This window comes from Panthera uncia, chromosome B4 (genome assembly GCF_023721935.1).
Source record: "Panthera uncia isolate 11264 chromosome B4, Puncia_PCG_1.0, whole genome shotgun sequence".
NCBI classification, from domain to species: domain Eukaryota; kingdom Metazoa; phylum Chordata; class Mammalia; order Carnivora; family Felidae; genus Panthera; species Panthera uncia.
This window is the reverse complement of record NC_064809.1, coordinates 80,166,842-80,186,318: the sequence shown is the minus strand read 5'-3', so window position 1 is coordinate 80,186,318 and position 19,477 is coordinate 80,166,842. Positions and strand designations below refer to the sequence as shown.

The following is a 19,477-nucleotide window of genomic DNA, read 5'->3' as shown; positions in this document are numbered from 1 at the left end:
TCCTTCCTCCTTTCTTCCTTCTTTCCTCCCTCCCTCCCTTCCTTCCCTCCCTCCCTTCTTCCTTCCTTCCTTCCTCCTTCCCTCCCTCCCTTCTTCTTTCCTTCCTTCCTCCCTCCCTCCCTCCCTGCCTCTCTTTTCTTTATTTCTTCCTTACTTTCTTCTTTCTCTCTCCCTCCCTCCCTTCTTCCTTCCTCCTTTCTTCCTTCTTTCCTCCCTCCCTCCCTTCCTTCCCTCCCTCCCTTCTTCCTTCCTTCCTTCTTCCCTCCCTCCCTTCTTCTTTCCTTCCTCCCTTCCTCCCTCTCTCCCTCCCTCTCTCTTTTTTCTTTCTTTCTTTCTTTCTTTCTTTCTTTCTTTCTTTCGTTCTTTCGTTCTTTCGTTCTTTCGTTCTTTCTTTCATTCTTTCTTTCCAGTATTTTTCTAACTGTGCTCCTGGGCACCCTGGAGGTGTTTCAGGGGGTAAGAAGGGAAGTGGGGAAGAGTATAAGCACCTCATAGACACAAATACATCTTGCTTCAGAAAAAGCAAACTTTAACCAGTTACATATTAAGCTTCTGAGAGTTGTTCACTTGAAGAAAGGATTCTGCCCACTTAAAGAATGGAAAATCAGGGGTGCCTGGGTGGCTCAGTCAGTTGGGCGTCCGACTCCGGCTCAGGTCATGATCTCGCGGTCTGTGAGTTTGAGCCCCACGTCGGGCTCTGTGCTGACAGCTCAGAGCCTGGAGCCTGTTTCAGATTCTGTGTCTCCCTCTCTCTCTCTGACCTTCCCCCATTCATGCTCTGTCTCTCTGTCTCAAAAATGAATAAACGTTAACAAAAAATTTTAAAGAATGGAAAATCATAGTTTCATTGTATTTTGCCATTTATAAAGTTTTATTAGAATAGTGGAAAACAGAAAAATAAAAGCCCTGATCTAATGATGGAAAATCAACAGATACAGTGAAAGAGCAGTAAATCTTTTAGCTTCACTGGAAGTTAAGCCAGTAGATTGTGTTTAGTATAAAGGGGAGGCTTAACATTAAAGGGAATGTTTGAAATGCTAGGAATGTGTCTGGGGTGCCTGGCTGGCTCAGTCAGTGGAGCATGATCTCCGGGTCTTGATCTCAGGGTCAGAAGTTCGAGCCCCACACTGGGTGCAGAGCTCACTAAAAAAAAAAAAAAAAAAAGAAAAAAAAAAGCCAAGATTATGTCATCAAAGATTGAATCTAAAAGGAGAGGTATCTTAGGAATTGAGATGTAAATGAGAACACTATTATAAAGTGCTTAGCAAATAGTAATAATAGGTAACATTTATTGGGGCACTGGGGTGTCTCAATTGGTTGAGCATCCAAATTTTTTATTTCGGCTCAGGTCATGATCCCAAGGTTGTGGGATTGAGCCCCATGTCAGGCTCCATGCTGAGCATGGAACTTGCTTAAGACTGTCTCTCTCCCTCTGCCCCTCTGCCCCTCTCCCCTGCTCACACACATGCTCTCTCTCTCTCAAAAATAAAAAAATAAAAAAAAATAAGTAAATAACCTTATTAAAAAAGATAAGTAATATTTATTGTGTACTTAATGTGTGTCAGCTGCTATACTAAATGCCTTGTACATATTACCTCATTTAATCTTCAAAACACGTAAGGAATTTACTATTACTCATATTTTACAGATTAGGACACTAGGTCATCAGAAGGTTAAATAACTTGCCCAATATAATATAGACAGTAAAATTTAGGATTTGAACCCAGGCATTTGTGACTTGAGTCTACACCTTCAATGATTTGGCTAATTTTCTGACCCAGAGTGTATGGCTAGTTTGACTCTGAGTGAGATTTCAAAACTGAGTTTTCCTACAAAATACCACTGAGAAAAATTAAAGAAAACCTAAATAAATGGAGAGATATACTGTGTTCATTGGTAGAAAGATTCAATATCATTAAGATGTCAAATTCTCTTCAAATTTATACATTAATGCAATCCCAATAAAATCTCAGACTTTTTTTTTTTTTAAGAAAGTGCCAGAGGAACAAAATTGGCAACTTACCCTACTTGATGTCAAGACTCACTATAAAGCTACAGTGATCAAGACAATGGTATTGTTTAAAGATAGACAAATAGATCAATGGAACAGAATAGAGTCTAGAAATAGTTCCACAAATATAGTCAATTGATGTTTGACAAAAGTGCAAAGACTATTCAATAGAGAAAAGATAGTCTTTTCAACAAATGGGTGCTGGAACAATTGGAAATCCATAAGCAAAAAAAAAAAAAAAAAAGAATTTTGATCCATATCTCATACTAGATACAAAAATTAAAGTGCATCACAGACCTGGGGCGCCTGGGTTGCTCTGTTGGTTAAGTGTGTGGCTCTTGATTTTGGCTCAGATCATGGTCTCGCAGTTTGTGAGATTGAGCCCCACATCAGGCTCTGTGGTGACAGCGCAGAGCCTGTTTGGGATTCTCTCTCTCCCCCACTCTCTGCCCCCCTCTCTCTTTCTCTCAAAATAAATAAACTTTAAAAAAAATTAAGACAAAATTGGGGCACCTGGGTGGTTCAGTTGGTGAAGTGTCCAACTTCAGCTCAGATCATGATCTCCCGGTTTGTGAGTTTGAGCCCCACATTGGGCTCTGTGCTGACAGCTCAGAGACTGGAGCCAGCTTTGGAATCTGTCTCCCTCTCTCTCTGCCCCTCCCCCGCTTGCACTCTGTCTCTCTCTCTCAAAAATAAACATTAAAAAAATTTTTTTAATTAAAAAAAGTAAACTTAGGGGAGCCTGGGTGGCTCAGTTGGTTGAGCGACTGACTTTGGCTCAGGTCATGATCTCACGGTTTGTGAGTTCGAGCCCCGCGTCGGGCTCTGTGCTGCCAGCTCAGAGCCTGGAGCCTGCTTCTGATTCTGTGTCTCCCTCTCTCTCTGACCCTCCCCCACGCATGCTCTGTCTCTCTCTGCCTCAGAAATAAACATTAAAAAAAAATTAAAAAAAAATAAACTTATAAAGTGCTTCACAGACCTAAAACTATAAACTTTCAGGAGAAGAACTCAATAACCTTGAATAAGGAAACTATCTAGATTCAATACCAAAAGCATGATCTATAAAAGAAAATAAATTTGATTATAGCAAAATTAATAACTTCTGCTTTCAGTAGACACTATTAAGTGAATGAAAGAATAAGTCACAAATTGGAAGAAAAAATTTGTAAATCACATATCTAAGAAATAACTTGCATTCAGAATAAAGAGCTCTCAAAAACAACACAAAAACAAAACGCTCTCAATAAAACCTTGTTTAAAAAAAACTTTTGGGGTGCCTGGGTGGCTCAGTCGTTTAAGTATCTGACTTCGGCTCAGGTCATGATCTCACCATTCATGGGTTTGAGCCCTGTGTCGGGCTCTGTGCTGACAAGCTCGGAGCTTGGAGCCTGCTTCGGATTCTGTGTCTCCCTCGCTATCTGCCCCTCCCCAACTCACGCTTGGTCTCTCTCTCTCTCAAAAATAAATAAACATTAAAAAAAAAAAAAAAAGAACTCTCAAAACTCAGTAAAGGGGCACCTGGATGGCTCAGTCAATGGAGCATCCAATTCTTGATCTCAAGATAGTAAGGGTTGTAAGTTTGAGCCCCACATTGGGTGTAGAGATAACTTTAAAAAAAAAATAAAGGGGCGCCTGGGTGTCTCGGTCGGTTAAGCGTCCGACTTCGGCTCAGGTCATGATCTCACGGTCCGTGAGTTCGAGCCCCGCATCAGGCTCTGTGCTGACCGCTCAGAGCCTGGAGCCTGTTTCAGATTCTGTGTCTCCCTCTCTCTCTGCCCCTCCCCTGTTCATGCTCTGTCTCTCTCTGTCTCAAAAATAAAAATAAACGTTAAAAAATAAATAAATAAATAAAATAAATAGACCTCAATAAAATAAGCAAACTGATTTTAAAAACATGGGCAAAAGAGGGGCACCTGTGTGGCTCAACCCGTTAAGTGTCTGACTCTTGATTTCAGCTCAGGTCATGGTCTTGAGGTTTGTGAGATGGAGCCCTACATCAGGCTCCATGCTGACAGTGCAGAGCCTGCTTGGGAGTCTCTCTGTCCCTCTCCCTCTGCTCCTCTCCTGCTTGTGCTCTCTCTCTCTCTCTCTCTCTGTCTCCCAAAATAAATAAATAAACTTAAAACAAACAAACACATATGGGCAAAAAATTTGAAAAGACATTTTATCAAAAAAAAGATATACATCTGGCAAATAAGCACTTGAAAAGATGCTCAACATCATTAGTTATTATGGATAAACAAATTAAAGCCATAATGAGACAGCACTATTATCACCAGCTAGACCCCATGACCAGGCCTTTACTGCCCACCTGCCTGTACTCACTAACCTTTGTCTTACATGTTCCTTAAGCTCTTCTTTCTGCTTTCTCCTTAACTCAGACAAATGAAACACAAAACCACCCCCTAGGTGATGGCAACTGCCCTAACAAGACCTCCCATAGCCCAGACCACCCAGACTTTTAAGCAGAAACTGACTGGCACCTGCACAGATGGATCATGGAGTGACCTCCGGAATGACCTACAATTACCTTTACCTCATTATAGTACTAAAATCACTGTCCAAGGAGGAGCCTCAGCCTCATTTATATCACATCCGATGTATGTATAAGCATGTTTCCTTAATGTGCATGCATAACCTTATGCGCCCACCACTACATAGGTAGACAGGGTTTCCCCATCTAAATATTAGTACTAACCCTAAACAAAAGGAACCCATTCACCCTCTCTAGGGGAGTGAAGGCTTTGGAAGGCATGGGAAGTCAAGGCTTTGGAAGCCATTCCTGTGATCTTTTGCTACAAATAAAAGTTTTCTTTGTGGGACAACTCAGCCTGGTGCAGTTTCTGGCTCATGGTGCAAACTCATGTTGGTTTGGTTACACCATGTACCTATTAGAATGGCTACAATTAAAAAACAAAACAAAACAAGTACTGGAGAGAATGTGAAGAAACTGGAACTCTCATACTCTGCTGGGAGGAATGTAAAGTAGTATAATCACTTTGGAAAACAATTTGGCAGCATCTTTTTTTTTAAATTTTTTGGCAGTTTCTTTAAAAGTTAAGTATACACTTACAGTATGGCTCATCCAGCCAGTGATTCTATTCCCAGGTATTTACCCAAGAGAAACAAAAGCATATGTCCACACACACTTCGTACATAAATGTTTATAGCAGCTTTATTTATAATAGCCAAAAAAACTAGAAACACACGTAACTGCCCATCAACAGATGAATGGATAAACAAACTGTGGCACATCCGTACAGTGAAATCCTACTCAGCAATAAAGAGCAATCATGCAACAATGATGAGTCTCAAAATAGTTATGCTGAGTGAAAAAAGCCAAGATTTAAAAAGTACATACTGTATGATTTAATCATTTGTTTGCTTGTTTATTTATTTAGTTTTAAATCAGGCTTCATGCCCAGTGTGGAGCCCAATGTGGGGCTTAAACTCATGACCCTGAGACCCAGGCCTGGGCTGAGATCGGGTGCTTAACTGACTGAGCCACATAGGCACCCCTGTATGATTTATGTAAAATTCTAGAAAAATGCCAACAAATTTATGATGACAAAAAGCAGATTAGTGGTTGCCTCAGGAAAGGGCTGGAAATGATAGGATGGTGAGATTACAAAGAAGCAAAGGCAACTTTTGGGGTGATCTATATGTTCATTATTTTGAGTATGGTGATGGTTTTATGGGTATACACATATGTCAAAACTTTTCAAATTATATATTTTAAATATCTACAGTTTATTGTATATCATTTACCCTTAATAAAGCAATTTTAAAAATTGAGTTTTTATGACATAACAAAACTGAAGACTGGGCCAGGAATAATAACTACTGCCGTTTGTAATGTTACATTACCTAGCAGGTTCTATGGAAAGTTTCTTGCATATGTTATCTTATTTAATTCTCCAAACAGTGCTTTGAAATGTAACTATTACAATTTCATTTATTTATTTATTTATTTTAACGTTTATTTATTTTTGAGACAGAGAGAGACAGAGCATGAACGGGGAGGGTCAGAGAGAGGGAGACACAGAATCGAAACAGGCTCCAGGCTCTGCGCTGTCAGCACAGAGCCCGACGTGGGGCTCGAGCTCATGGACCGCAAGATCATGACCTGAGCCGAAGTCGGCCGCTTAACCGACTGAGAAACCGAGGCGCCCCTACAATTTTGTTTTAAAGATTTTATTTGTGAGTAATTTCTATACCCAAGATGGGGCTTGAATTTACAACCCCGAGATTAAGAATTGTGTGCTCTACTGACTGAGGCGGTCTGGCACCCCCTAACTGCTACAATTTTTTTTAAGTTTGTTTATTTATTTTTCAGCAATCTCTCCACCCAATGTGGGGCTTAAACTCACAACCCTGAGATCTAGAGTTGAATGCTCTTCTGACTGAGCCAGCCAGGTACCCCATATATATATTTTTAAGATTTTATTTTTAAGTAATCTCTACACCCAATGTGGGGCTTGAACCCACAACCCTGAGATCAAGACTCACATGCTCTACCAACTGAGCCAGTCAGGCACCCCTGCAAGTTTTAAATGAAGTTATGGAGGTTCAGTAAGTACCTTGCCCCAGGTCACAGAAAAAGAAGGTTCAAACTCAGGTCTGTTAGATTGCAAAACTGAGCTCCTAACTGCTGCACTAGGCTGCCACTATGAACACTCCTCAGTACTGAAATTATGAGGCTGGCTTCCTGTCTCTGACATACATCATCCTTAACCCAACTTTAACACTACCCTGGTAGTCTGGGTAGTGTTTTAACTTGGAGAAAAGGATGTACCCTTAGAACTTCTCTTTGTTTTTTGTTTGTTTGTTTGTTTCCTATTTTCCTCTTTCACAGCCCTCTGAAGTCAGAGTTCATTATCAGTAAAATCCCCCATCTTCGACATTCCTTTCACCATTGGCTCTAAAGGAAACCTGGATCTCCCCAAAGGACCCTTGACTAGTGACTGAAAACCCACCATAATTTCCATTTTAAACATCCAATTCTCGGGGCGCCTGGGTGGCTCAGTCGGTTAAGCGGCCGACTTCGGCTCAGGTCATGATCTCACGGTCTGTGAGTTCGAGCCCCGCGTCGGGCTCTGTGCTGACGGCTCAGAGCCTGGAGCCTGTTTCAGATTCTGTGTCTCCCTCTCTCTGACCCTCCCCTGTTCATGCTCTGTCTCTCCCTGTCTCAAAAATAAATAAAAATGTTAAAAAAAAAAAAAAAGAAAGAAAAGAAACCTTGAGGGGTGATACCATCTACCTCCACACAATTTAAAAAAAAAATAAAAAAAAATAAAAAAAAAAATAAACATCCAATTCTCGGGGCGCCTGGGTGGCTCAGTCGGTTAAGCATCCGACTTCAGCTCAGGTCACGATCTCGCGGTCCGTGAGTTCGAGCCCCGCGTTGGGCTCTGGGCTGCCGGCTCTGGGCTGCCGGCTCGGAGCCTGGAGGCTGCTTCCGATTCTCTGTCTCCCTCTCTCTCTGCCCCTCCCCCATTCATGCTCTGTCTCTCTCTGTCTCAAAAATAATTAAACGTTAAAAAAATTAAAAAAAAAAAAACATCCTACTCTCTGACCTCTTATTTTTATCAGCTCTACTGTCCTAACTCCAACCAGAACTCAAATCCATTGATCATGCCCTTTCCATTGGGCCTCACCCTCCCCATGCCTTATCTTTCCTCCTTATCTACCTTAACTTCCATGGTCCGTCAGTATAGCCACTCTCTGGAATATACTCTCAATTCCTTTGCCTCTTCACTTCAGTGTGCTCATTTGGCTAACCCACAGCTCTGGCTAAATCCAACTCTCTCTCCATTTTGGATCTATACTCATACAATTGAATAGATGGAGAAAAGTACATGATCATGCCAACAGGTCTCACTTTAAATTCCTGCCCTCTAACCTCTAGTGCTGCTGGGCAATCACACTACATCACACTGCATTCCCTAGTCCACTCACTTTCCACTCCCCAGATACCTGTTTCATTCTTTCTTCTCTCTCTCTTCAAACCTCCAACTCCCCTTCCCTGTATTCTCATTCTCAGGTGATGACCTTGTCTCCTACTTCATTTGGATTATATATTCTATCTTCTCTCTTGTTTTTGTACATAAACTGTCCATGCTCCTATCCAAGGCCAACCTCTCCACCTGTGCCCTGGACTCCACCCCTTGTCTGCTCAAGGACATGGCTCTTTCTGTTGCCTACACTGTCTATTTTTCTCTATTTCCCTCGATTTCCCATCCTCAAGCAACCATGCTGACATTTCTACCATTCTATAAAATCCCTCTCTTGACCCCACTTCTTCCTCCAGCCACTGCCCTATTTCCCTCCTTCCTTTTTCAGCAAAACTCTTTGAAAAAGATGTCTCCAATGTTCTCCCCTCCCATTCTCTCTCTCTTTACAATTATTATCATATTTAACAATAATATATGTTAGACACATTCTGCCCATTCTCTTTTGAACCCATTCTTATCATGCTTTTGTCCACACCACTTCATTAAAACTTCTCATCAAAGTCACTAATGATTCCATGTTGCTAAAGCCAATAGTCATTTCTCAATTCTTATTTAATCTATTAACAGCAATTGGCACAGTTAATTACTTGCTCTTCCTTGCAACATTTTATTCACTCATGATATCCTAGTTCTCTTCCTACATCATTGGCCTTTCCTTTTCTCTTTTGCTGGTTTCTTCTCACTTCCCTGGTTATTAAACCTTACAGTAGTATATAGGATTCAGTCTCTAGACTTCTCTCTCTCCCCCTACCCCTATCTATATATTCTCTTTCTAGGTAGCCTCATCCAGTTTTGTGAATTAAAAACCAATTATAGGGGCACCTGAGTAGCTCAGTTGGTTAAGCATCTGACTCTTGATTTTAGCTGAGGTCATGATCATGGTTCATGAGTTTGAGCCCTGCATCAGGCTCTCTGCTGTCAGTGTGGAGCCCACTCCGGATCCTCTGTTTCCCTCTCTCTCTCTGTCCCTCTCCCCACTCTCTCTAAATAAACAAACACTTAAAAAAAAATTATAAAGTGATGATCCCTAGGGGCGCCTGGGTAGCTCAGTTGGTTAAGCTTTCAACTCTTGATTTCGACTCAGGTCATGATCTCTCTGTTTGCAAGATCAAGCCCCAAATGGGGCTCTGTGCTGACAATGCAAAGTCTGCTTGGGATTCTCTTTCTCTGTCCCTCCCCCACTCACACTCACAGACTCTCTCTCTCTAAATAAACTTAAAATAATAATAATAAAGTGATAATCCCCAAATTTTTATTTCCAATGTAGGCCTCTTTCCCTTAAATTCCAAACCTTTATATCCAGCTGCCTACTTTACATTTTCGCTTTGATATAAGATGTGAAGAAATATATACATACACAATATCAGTACAAAGAAATTCATGTTCTTGGGTGGCTCAGTCAGTTAAGCGTGCAACTCTTGATCTCAGCTCAGGTCTTGATCTCAGGGTTGTGAGTTCAAGCCACACACTGGATTCCATGCTGGGTGTGGAGCCTACCCAAACAATTTTAAAAAAGAAATTCATTTGAATGATGAAACTTCAGTTTAGTGGTTACCACTTAGAGGAAGAGAGTGGGATGCAACCAGTGGGGAGCTCACAGAGAAATCCAATTCTACAGGCAACCTTTTCTTTCTTAAGCTGGGAGGTGGATATATAGACAATCTGCTGTGTGTCTTAAATATTTCATTATATGTTTTACCACTTCCCCTACACCTTCAGATCTTGTCTTCTTGCTCAACACCCTCAGTCCCTCAGCCACCCTTATTTTTTCCAATCAGTTCTTTTCTGGTTCCCCTTTCTCCCAACTGATCTTGGACTTCTCCATCCACCAATCATGACTGAAGTAGCACTGTAATTTCCATGCTTATATTCCCAAACTAGAGCAAACCAATCCTGCATATTCTTTTCCTAGTACAATTCTTTTTTTTTTTTTTAATATTTATTTATTTTTGAGAGAGAGAAAGAGACACAGCATGAGCAGAGGATGGGCAGGGAAACACAGAATCCACAGCAGGCTCCAAGCTCTAAGCTGTCAGCACAAAGCCCGATGAGAGGCTTGAACCCACAAACCGCGGGATCATGACCTGAGCCGAAGTCGGACACTCAACCGACTGAGCCATCCAGGCGCCCTCCTAGTACAATTCTTTAATATCTTTCAAAGTATGGTCTGCAGATCACTTGTATCAGAATCACTTGGGGTGTTATTAAAATGCAGAGTCCCAAACTCCACCCTCAAGATCTTTGTTGTTGATGTTTTAGGTAAACTCTCCGCCCAACGTGGGACTGTAACTCGGGACCCCTAAGATCAAGAGTCATATGCTCTATTGACTGAGCCAGCCAGGTGCCCCATACCCTCAAGATCTTTGAATCCTGCTTTTTAGAGGTGACATTAGGAATGAATTTTATTCAGTTGGCAGAAATAATCTTAGGAGATTATTTCATTCATCCCTGACTTTTCAATAAGCCTAGCAATATTTATTTATTCAAAATGTTGAGCACCTGCTGTATGTCAGGCAATATAATTGACCATCTAGACATTGTCTCTGACCTCTTAAGTTTACAGCTCAAGAAACATTTCCCATAGACATACATGGGATGACTTTGGCGGTACCATCTTCAGTGATAAAAACCATTTTGGGGATAAAAAAATAGCAATAAACTTTTTTTTAACTTAAAAGATTATGTAGTTTGCTTTTAAAAAAGCATTACCTTCTATTTATGGCAAGAGTTATTAGTTTTTCATTTAGAATACTAATTTCATCATATAGAATCCTCTTTCATGGTTAATATATATAAAGGTGAATCAATTTAAAGAAAATGACAGTTTTAGATATGACAGAAATACCAACAGAAGTATACAAATGTTTGAAGTTGGGAAATACTCATCTAGCATTTCAGAGGTAGCTGTGGTATAATAAAAAAATAGCCGGGCACCTGGGTGGCTCAGTCCACTCTTGATTTTGGCTCATGTCATGATCCCGGGGTTGTGATTGAGCTCCACCTTGGGCTCCCTGCTGAGTGTGGAGTCTGCTTAAGATTCTCTGTCTCTCACCTCTCCCCCTCCACCAGGTCGTGTTCTCTCTCTAAAACAAACAAAAAAAGAGAATAGCCAAGATTTATCATGAACTCACTAGATCTAAGTCAGATCATGTCACCGCTGTGCTCCCCCAATGGATTACTATCACTTTATTTTTGTAACAGCTTTACTGAGCTATATTCATATAGCTATAATTCACTCATGTAAAGTGTACAATTCAGCTGTTTTTAGTATGTCTCACAGAGCTGTGCAAGTATCACCAATCACTTTTAGAATGTTTTCATTACCCCTAAAAGAAATCCCATATATTTAACAGTCACTCCTCTCTCCTCCAACCTCCCTATCCCTAGGTAACCATTATTCTCTTTTCTGTCTCTATAATTTGGCCTATTCTGGGCATTTCATGTAAATAGAATCATACAACATGTGTTTTTGTTTTGTTTTTGAGAGAGGGTACAAGTGAGTGTGGGGCTGAGAGGGTGGGGGAGAGAGAAGAGGGGCTCACACCACGTGGGACTTGAACTCATGAATCATGAGATGACCTGAGCCAAGTCAGATGCTTAACTGACTGGGCCACCCAGGCACCCTCATACAACATGTGGTCTTTTATGACTAGCTTCTTTCACTTAGCATGTTTCCAGGGTTCATCAATGTGGCACATAGCAGCACTCCATTCCTTTTTATGGTCAAATATTCCTTTGTGTGGACATACTATATTTTATTTATCCATTCACAAGCTAATGAACATTTTGATTGTTTCTACTTTTTTTTTATTAATGTTTATTTTTGAGAGAGCACAGGCTGGGGAGGGACAGACAGAGAAAGGGACAGAGGATCTGAAGTGGGCTCTGCCCTGTCAGCACAGAGCCCTATGAGGGGCTCGAACTTATGAACTGTGAGGTCATGACCTGAGCTGCAGTCAGATGGTCAACCAACTGAGCCACCCAGGCACCCCTTTTTTATTTACTTATTTTTAAAATTTTTAAGTAGGCTCCACACCCAATGTGGGGCTTGAACTCATGATCAAGAATTGCATACTCTACCAACTGAACCAGTGAGGAACCCTGGTTGTTTCTACTTTTTGGCTAGTATGAATAATGCTGCTATGAACATTTCATGTACAAGTTTTTGTGTGAATATATATTTGCAGTTTTCTTGGGTATATACTTAGGAATGGAATACCTTGGTCATATGGTAAATTTAACTTTTTGAGGGCTGTGTCCCAAAGTGTCTGTACCATTTCACATTCCCACCAGTAGTGTACAAGGGTTCCAACTTTGTCACACATTGTCCAGAACTTGTTATTGTCTTTTTTATTATAGCCATCTTAGTGGGTGTGAAGTAGTATTTCATTGTTTACCATCACATTTTGAGTGAAGTCCAGGGCCTATAAGGACCTACATGATCTAACTTTGTATACCATAGGTAGATACATAATTTTTTTTAATATTATTTTATTTATTTTGAAAGAGAGAACAAGCAGGGGAGGGGCAGAGAGAGAGAGAGGGAGACAGACTCCCAAGCAGGCTCCATGCCATTAGCTCAGAGCCCGACGCAGGGCTTGAACTCATGAATTGTGAGACCATGACTTGAGTAGAAACCAAGAGTCGGTCACTTAACCAACTGAGCCGCCCAGGCACCCCGATACACAATCTCTTATCTGAAGTTGACAAATAAAACAGCTCTAAACCAAAGATTTTTGGAACGCATATGGCAAAAAACCTGACACGAAACTCATGTTGGGTAATTTACATGACTGTTCTTGCGTTGTGCTGCAGAAATAGTAATGTGTTTTATCCTGGGTGCTGCTCCAGATCCCTCTGAGGATGTTATATATTAAATAGTATATGCTCTATATTACTGTTCTAAAGTAAAAATCAATTCCAAAGCAAGTAAAGTCTTAAGGATTTCATATAAAGGATTATATATCTAAACCACTTCCCCCTAGTTCACTTGAATATAGCCAGATTGCTTTGCTTTTTCTGTGACATGCCAGGCATAGTTTCCTGAAGACATTTACACTTGGTATTCCCTCTGCTAGTAAGCTCTTTCCCATTTATTCAAATGGCTTGCTTTCACTTTTTTCAGTTTTTTGATCAAATGTTATCTATCAACCTTATCAGCATAAGGCCATTTATATAAAACTTAGATGGCTGGCACATAGTAGAAACTCAATATTTTTCTTTTTTCCCCGCTTTAAAAAAAGTTTTTAATGTTTTATTTTTGAGAGAGAGAGAGAGAGAGAGAGAGAGAGAGAGAGAGAGAGAGAGAATGTGAGCAGGGGAGGGGCAGAGAGAGACAGAGACACAATCTGAAGTAGACTCCAGGCTCTGAACTGTCAGCACAAAGCCTGACGTAGGCCTCGAACCCACGAACGTGAGATCATAACCTGAGCCAAAGTCAAACCCTTAACTGAGCCACCCAGGTGCTCCCTTTTTTTCCATTTTTAAAAAAATATTTCTTTCTGACTTAGTTTTGGCTCAGGTCATGGTCTCATCATTCATGAGTTCGAGCTCTGTGTCAGGCTCTGCGCTAATAGTGTAGAGCCTGCTTGGGATTCTCTCTCTTCCTCTCCCTCTCTCACTGCCCTTCCCCTACTCACACTTTCTCTCTCTCAAAAATAAATAAACTTAACACAGTATTTCTTGAATAAATGTTTTGTATCACTTAAGCCTCACAAAAATACTATGAAATAAGAATGACCACGTGGGGGCGCCTGGGTGGCTCAGTAGGTTTTAAGCATGACTTTTGGTTTTGGCTCAGGTTATGATCTCACCTTTCCTGTGTTGGAGCCCCACATTGGGCTCTGTCAGAACCTGCTTGGAATGCTCCCTCTTCCTCTCTCTCAAAATAAATTAATAATAATAAAAAAAAAATGGCCACCTAAAAACTAGAAAATTGAAGAGAGGAGTGCCTGGCTGGCACTCAGTTGGTAGAGCTTATGACTTGATCTCAGAGTTGTGGGTTGGGCATGGAGCCCACTTAAAAAAAGAAAGAAAAGAAAACTGGAAAGGTTAGGTAACTCATTCAAGGTCACAGAGCTAGAAGCAGAAGATTCACATCTAAGAGTCCACTCTTAGGTTCTTAACCAGACAGCTGTTTAATGTGGGGGACTTGGCTTGAGAAACAAAGTGCCAAGCATATCAGCAAGTAACATTTACTGAATAAATGAGTGAATCTAGATTCTAGCCTGTTCTTTCATCCGCTGGTTCAGCTTCCTTTGACAAGCCTATTAGCTTGTTGATGCAGATGAAGTAGACACTCCTCTATACCTAATAGTTACTGAAAGAATAAGCTAAATGTATAAACTAAAGAAAAGAACCAAAGACTGGAATATCCCAGAGACCTCTACCTGGCTTGAATACTTTACAAATGGAGACTAGAGGATACATCATAAGTGTTAGGGGGGCACTTGGGTGGTTCAGTTGATTAAGCACTGACTTTGGCTCAGGTCATGATCTCACACCCCACATCAGGCTCTGTGCTGACAGCTCAGAGCCTGGAGCCTGCTTCAGATTTGTCTCTCTCTGCCCCTCCCTTGCTCACACTCTCTCTTCTTCAAAAATAAGTCCACTCAAACTAGATGGGAGTGGGAGGTGGGGACTCAGATGACTCTACCACCTTTTTTGCAACCAACTGCTACAACTTTAGTCCACAATAGCTTAAGCACAGCAGGCTGTTCATTTTGCAATGTCAACATCTGGAGAACCTTAAGCTGACTTGTGGGTCACTTCTGGTGGCACGGCATGTGATCTTTCCCATAGATGGGAGCAATAACCTGATTGTCCACCAGACAAGGCGTGAATTTGAATTATTTGCAATGGGTGTTGGGTTGGGAGGTGGAATGGGGCTATTTTAGGGCCTGAAGCACATGAAAAGCTTTTTTATCTGTCATCTCTGGCACTCCAAAATTTCAATGAATTTGAGATTATCTGTAAGTAGAGAAATTGCTAAACCTATTCATAGTTCGGTTAGGCTCTGGAATGTACAATCCCTGGAGACAGGATCACTGTGTATTTTTTAAGATTTTAAGTAACCTATACTTCCAACACAGAGCTTGGATTTTCAACCCCAATATCAAGAGTTGCACACTGTACTGAGCCAGCCAGGTGCCGCACGTTCATACTTTTTAAGCATGTATACATGTGCGCGCGTGTGTGCACACACACGCACCAAGAATGCACAAACCAGGGGCACCTAAATGGTTTGGTAAAGTTACTCTCGATCTTAAAGCGTTGTGGGTTTGAGCCCCAAGTTGTTGATTACTTAAAAATAAAATCTTAAAAAAAAAAAAAAAAAAACAAAAAAAAATTTAAAAACCCCGTTTTCTAAAAAACAGTTAAAACACCCACTGGGGGGGGGAAAAAAAAAAAAAAAAAAGCCTGAGCCTATCCATATTTCAAGAAAAATTCTGGGAGTAGTTATATGGCCTTGATTTATTATCTGAACCTGGCATTACTGAACAAGCTACGGTTTTAGAGCACCAGTTTAGCATCCATTTTTACCTCAGTGTTCTATCCACTGTTTACCTTTGGTGTAAAGGGCCTACAGAACAAAACAGATGGTATCGTGGGCCTCCCCAAAGGATGCAGATATTCTTATCTACATTGTTCTGACAAATTCAGCATTTACCACTGCTATTTCAGCATATGCATTGGTATGCTGACCATGAGCAAAGTTGGGAGTCAGCGGTTTCTGGGTTTTTTCCCCAGTTAAAGAATTCAATTAACAGGGTTACCTCTGGGGTGCCTGCGTGGCTTAGTTGATTAAGTATCCAACTCTAGATTTCAGCTTAGGTCATGATCTCCTGGTTTCTGCGTTGGAGCCCTGCATCCAGCTCTGTGCTGACAGTGCAGAGCTGGCTTCTAATTCTCCCCACTTCTCTGTTCCTCCCCTGATCATGTATGTGCTAAATAAACATAAACAGCAGGGTGTCTGGGTGGCTCAGTTGAGTGACTCTTGCATTCTAGCTTGGGTCATGGGTTTGAGCCTTGCATCAGGCTCTGTTGCTGACAGAACAGAGCCTGCTTGAGATTTTCTCTCTGCCCCTTCTCAGCTTGTGTGCAAACTTTCCCCCAAAACTAACATTAAGAAATATATAATCTTAAAAAAAGCCACTGTGTGGCTCAGTGGGTTAAACATCCAACTCTTTGGCTCTGGTCATGATCTCACCTTTCAGGGAGTTTGAGCCCTGCATCTGCACTGTGCAGAGCCTGCTTGGGATTCTTGGCTCTCCTTTCCCTACTGGCATGCTCTCAAAATAAAACTTAAAAAAAAAAAAAAGGTTTCTATGTGGGGCGCCTGGGTAGCTCAGTTGGTTAAGTGTCCCATTCTTGATTTCAGCTTAGGTCATGATCTCACAGTTCGAGCCCTGCATTGGGCTCTGTGCTAACAGTGCAGAGCTTGCCTGGGATTCTCTCACCATTCTGCACATGCCATCTCAAAATAAATCAATTAAACTTGTGATCTCCATACGAATGTGGGGCTTGAACTCACAACCCCAAGATCAAGAGTCGCATGCTCCAGTGGCTGAGTCAGCCAGATGCCCAAAATGTGTTATTTTAATCAAAACTTCCAAGCTACAGGTTTAGTTTGAGGCGGAAAATAATCATATAACCTAACTAGCAAAACCAGTCATTATCAACCCACTCCCAAATGGATTTTTCAAACATATATATTCATAGCTAGTAACTTTCTAATTTCTGAACTCCAGAAAAAACGAGCCACTGTCACACAAAGTAAAATACAGCTTTCTTCCATACTTTGTATGGACATTCTTTTCTCTTGTGGGACTACAAGTTCCCAGGAATGCTTCTGGTATCCTGCACATCTTTACTCCATAGAGAAATACATCATAGAAAGGTGAAAGCTGGCCAAAAACAAGCCCAGCAGCAGACCAATCCCAAAAAAGGTTAGTTTTATAAAGGATCTGAAATACAGATCCTCTGAAAAGCTATCCAAGTCATGTACTTCCTGTTAAAGTCTTTATGTCCCCCATTAGAGGTAAACGCAACCTTAGTCTAAAGCATCTCCTGATGTACTCCTCAAGTTTTCCCTTACCCTCCTAGTTCCTTATCCTATGAGAGAGAAAGAGTGAGCACGTGTGAACAAGGGAGGGGAAAACAGGGAGAAAATCCCAAGTAGGCTCGGCACCAGCAGTGCTGAACCTGATGCAGGGCTCAAACTCACGAACCACGAGATCATGACCTGAGCCAAAACGGAGTCAGACGCCACTGACTGAGCCACCTAGACAGGGCACCCCTCGTGACCCGTTTTTAAGACACCAACTTAATCCACTAGGCACGTGGCATTGACTTAACACCCAGAGGTACCTTTAACCCTACCCCCACCCCCCACAATGCTATGCAAGTTGGGGAGGTCAAGGATACAAATACAAAAGAAACCAAGTTAAGGTTTTACTTACATGGATAAACTCTCTCCCCCATGAAAAGACCATGTAGCACTCCACACTTGAATGGAAAGTAATTACAGTACTTGTGACACATACAACTCCCACTCTAACAGATACACTCAACATGCTATTTATAAAGTACAATCTGTTTTATTTTATTTTTCCAGAGAACAGTTTTTCTTCAATCCTTAACGACTTAGCTCTTTACATAGGCTTTGGTGGAGGTCGTGGGGCAGCACCCTGGGGAGGGGAAAAAAAACAGAATAAATTTTAAAAACATCAATGAAAGAATATCCCCTCAAAGAACTTGACAACTACCCTCCCAGCACTGACAATGCACTTGGGCCATAGATGCAAGGAAAACTGGTAGGTGTGCACCATTCACATTACTCCACCGGAAAGGGACTAACAATTCTTCAGAAGAGACTTCAAGCAGATGTTTTACATCTACCATACCTACTTAGGGGCTTAATTTGATATTCCCTGGATCTTCATGTTATCTTCTGTCCATCACCCTTCTGCCTCCCCACATCTTTTTAAGGATACTTACGGCAGGTCTAAATCTGGGTGGTGGTGTTCGGTCCTTCCGTGCTTCACGAGAGCGATTCCTGACTACCTTGCTGTGAATGGCACAACTCACACAGTAATGCAGTTTCACATACAGCTTGGGAAGCACATAGGCTAAGAGACAGAAAGTAAGAGGCATAACAGTAGATATCATACCCACTTTGCACTTGTTCTCTCCTTCATTCTATCAGTTAAAAACAAACAGTTAAGTGTCTCTCATGCATAGGTACAAAGTTGCACTTGGAAAGCAACTGTTCAGTTTCTGATAATTTAACACACCTGCATTTTCACAAATGAACACCCCCGGACCCCTACACTAACCCATCTTGTCATCATGGGTACCAAATCCACAGCCTATAAACAGAGAATCAATCCAGTTCCTTCAACAGTTGCACCAATCCCACTGTCTGTCCCTTGGGCCCCTTTTCCTTCCCTAGGAAGACTAATTTGTCATAAGAAAAAGTGACCAAAACCACAGGAAGCCTATTGCTACAAAAAGTCTACCCTTGACCAAATGAGACTACCCTCATTCTTGAAACATTATTCAAAAGACTTAGTCTGTACATTTTCCTAAGTATTCAAACGTTCTTCAACAATCCATGAAGGTTGCTACATTTATCACATTGGAATCTCACTCTCTAAAGAGTCACAAACGATGACCCAAAGACTGCACTATTATAAAAGACACCGCCCAGTCAAGGGTGGGGGGAAAAAAAAAAAACCCAAAAAACAAAAAAAGAACGATACATAATAAAACTACCGTTCTCTTTAACCGTCAACAGTTCTAAATGTGCATAGAAGGTACCTGGGACGCGGCAGAAACGCGCCGACGAAAAGAGCCTGCAAGTGGGGAAGGGCTGCACCAAGAGCTCACTCACCGTCGAAGACACTCGCTTCAGATATGTCCCTGACCGCGGCGGCCTCTACTATGTTCCGGATAACGAACTTCTTAATGGCCTTATCCTTGGGGACGCAACGGGCACAGTTGGTGCAGCGAATAGGCTGCACGTGGCCGCGGCCTTTTTTGGCACGACCATTGTTCCTTCTTTTCTTGGTCTGCATCAGAATGAAGGTCTTTATTATAAAGGGGACGCAACTTTCCCAACCTTAGCCTCCTACCAGCTTCAATCCTCGCCGGCAGCCCCTAAAAAGGCTCCACTGAGACCTTCAGTCCGTCCGCAAATCCCTCCAAGTTCGGAACAAATATACACACTCTGTGTCCTCCCCACCATGGCCCAGGTTTTGAAATCCCCAAACCTCCCAAATCTGCTCTTCTCGGGCCTCACCAGGACCCCCGCACTCACCACGCGCCACTACTCACCATCTTGGAAACGAGACCCCGAGAGAGGATGTTGAGCTCAGCCCTGCCCTTTTATATAGCACGAAATCCCTCCGCTCACACAGGAACACTATTTAGGAGACACATACCAAGAACG

General features: G+C 41.7%; 1 protein-coding gene across 1 annotated transcript; it reads right to left on the bottom strand.

Annotated features, from left to right (window-relative positions):
- Nucleotides 1–17,604: 17,604 nt before the first annotated feature.
- On the bottom strand, nucleotides 17,605–19,454 carry RPS26 (ribosomal protein S26). The gene is made up of 4 exons (XM_049625739.1): nucleotides 19,363–19,454; nucleotides 18,920–19,097; nucleotides 18,025–18,155; nucleotides 17,605–17,714 (listed from the first exon to the last, which is right to left on the bottom strand). Exons 1-4 carry the CDS (start codon nucleotides 19,363–19,365, stop codon nucleotides 17,679–17,681), a joined length of 348 nt encoding a protein of 115 aa, XP_049481696.1. The 5' UTR covers nucleotides 19,366–19,454; the 3' UTR covers nucleotides 17,605–17,678.
- Between the last annotated feature and the right edge of the window lie 23 nt (nucleotides 19,455–19,477).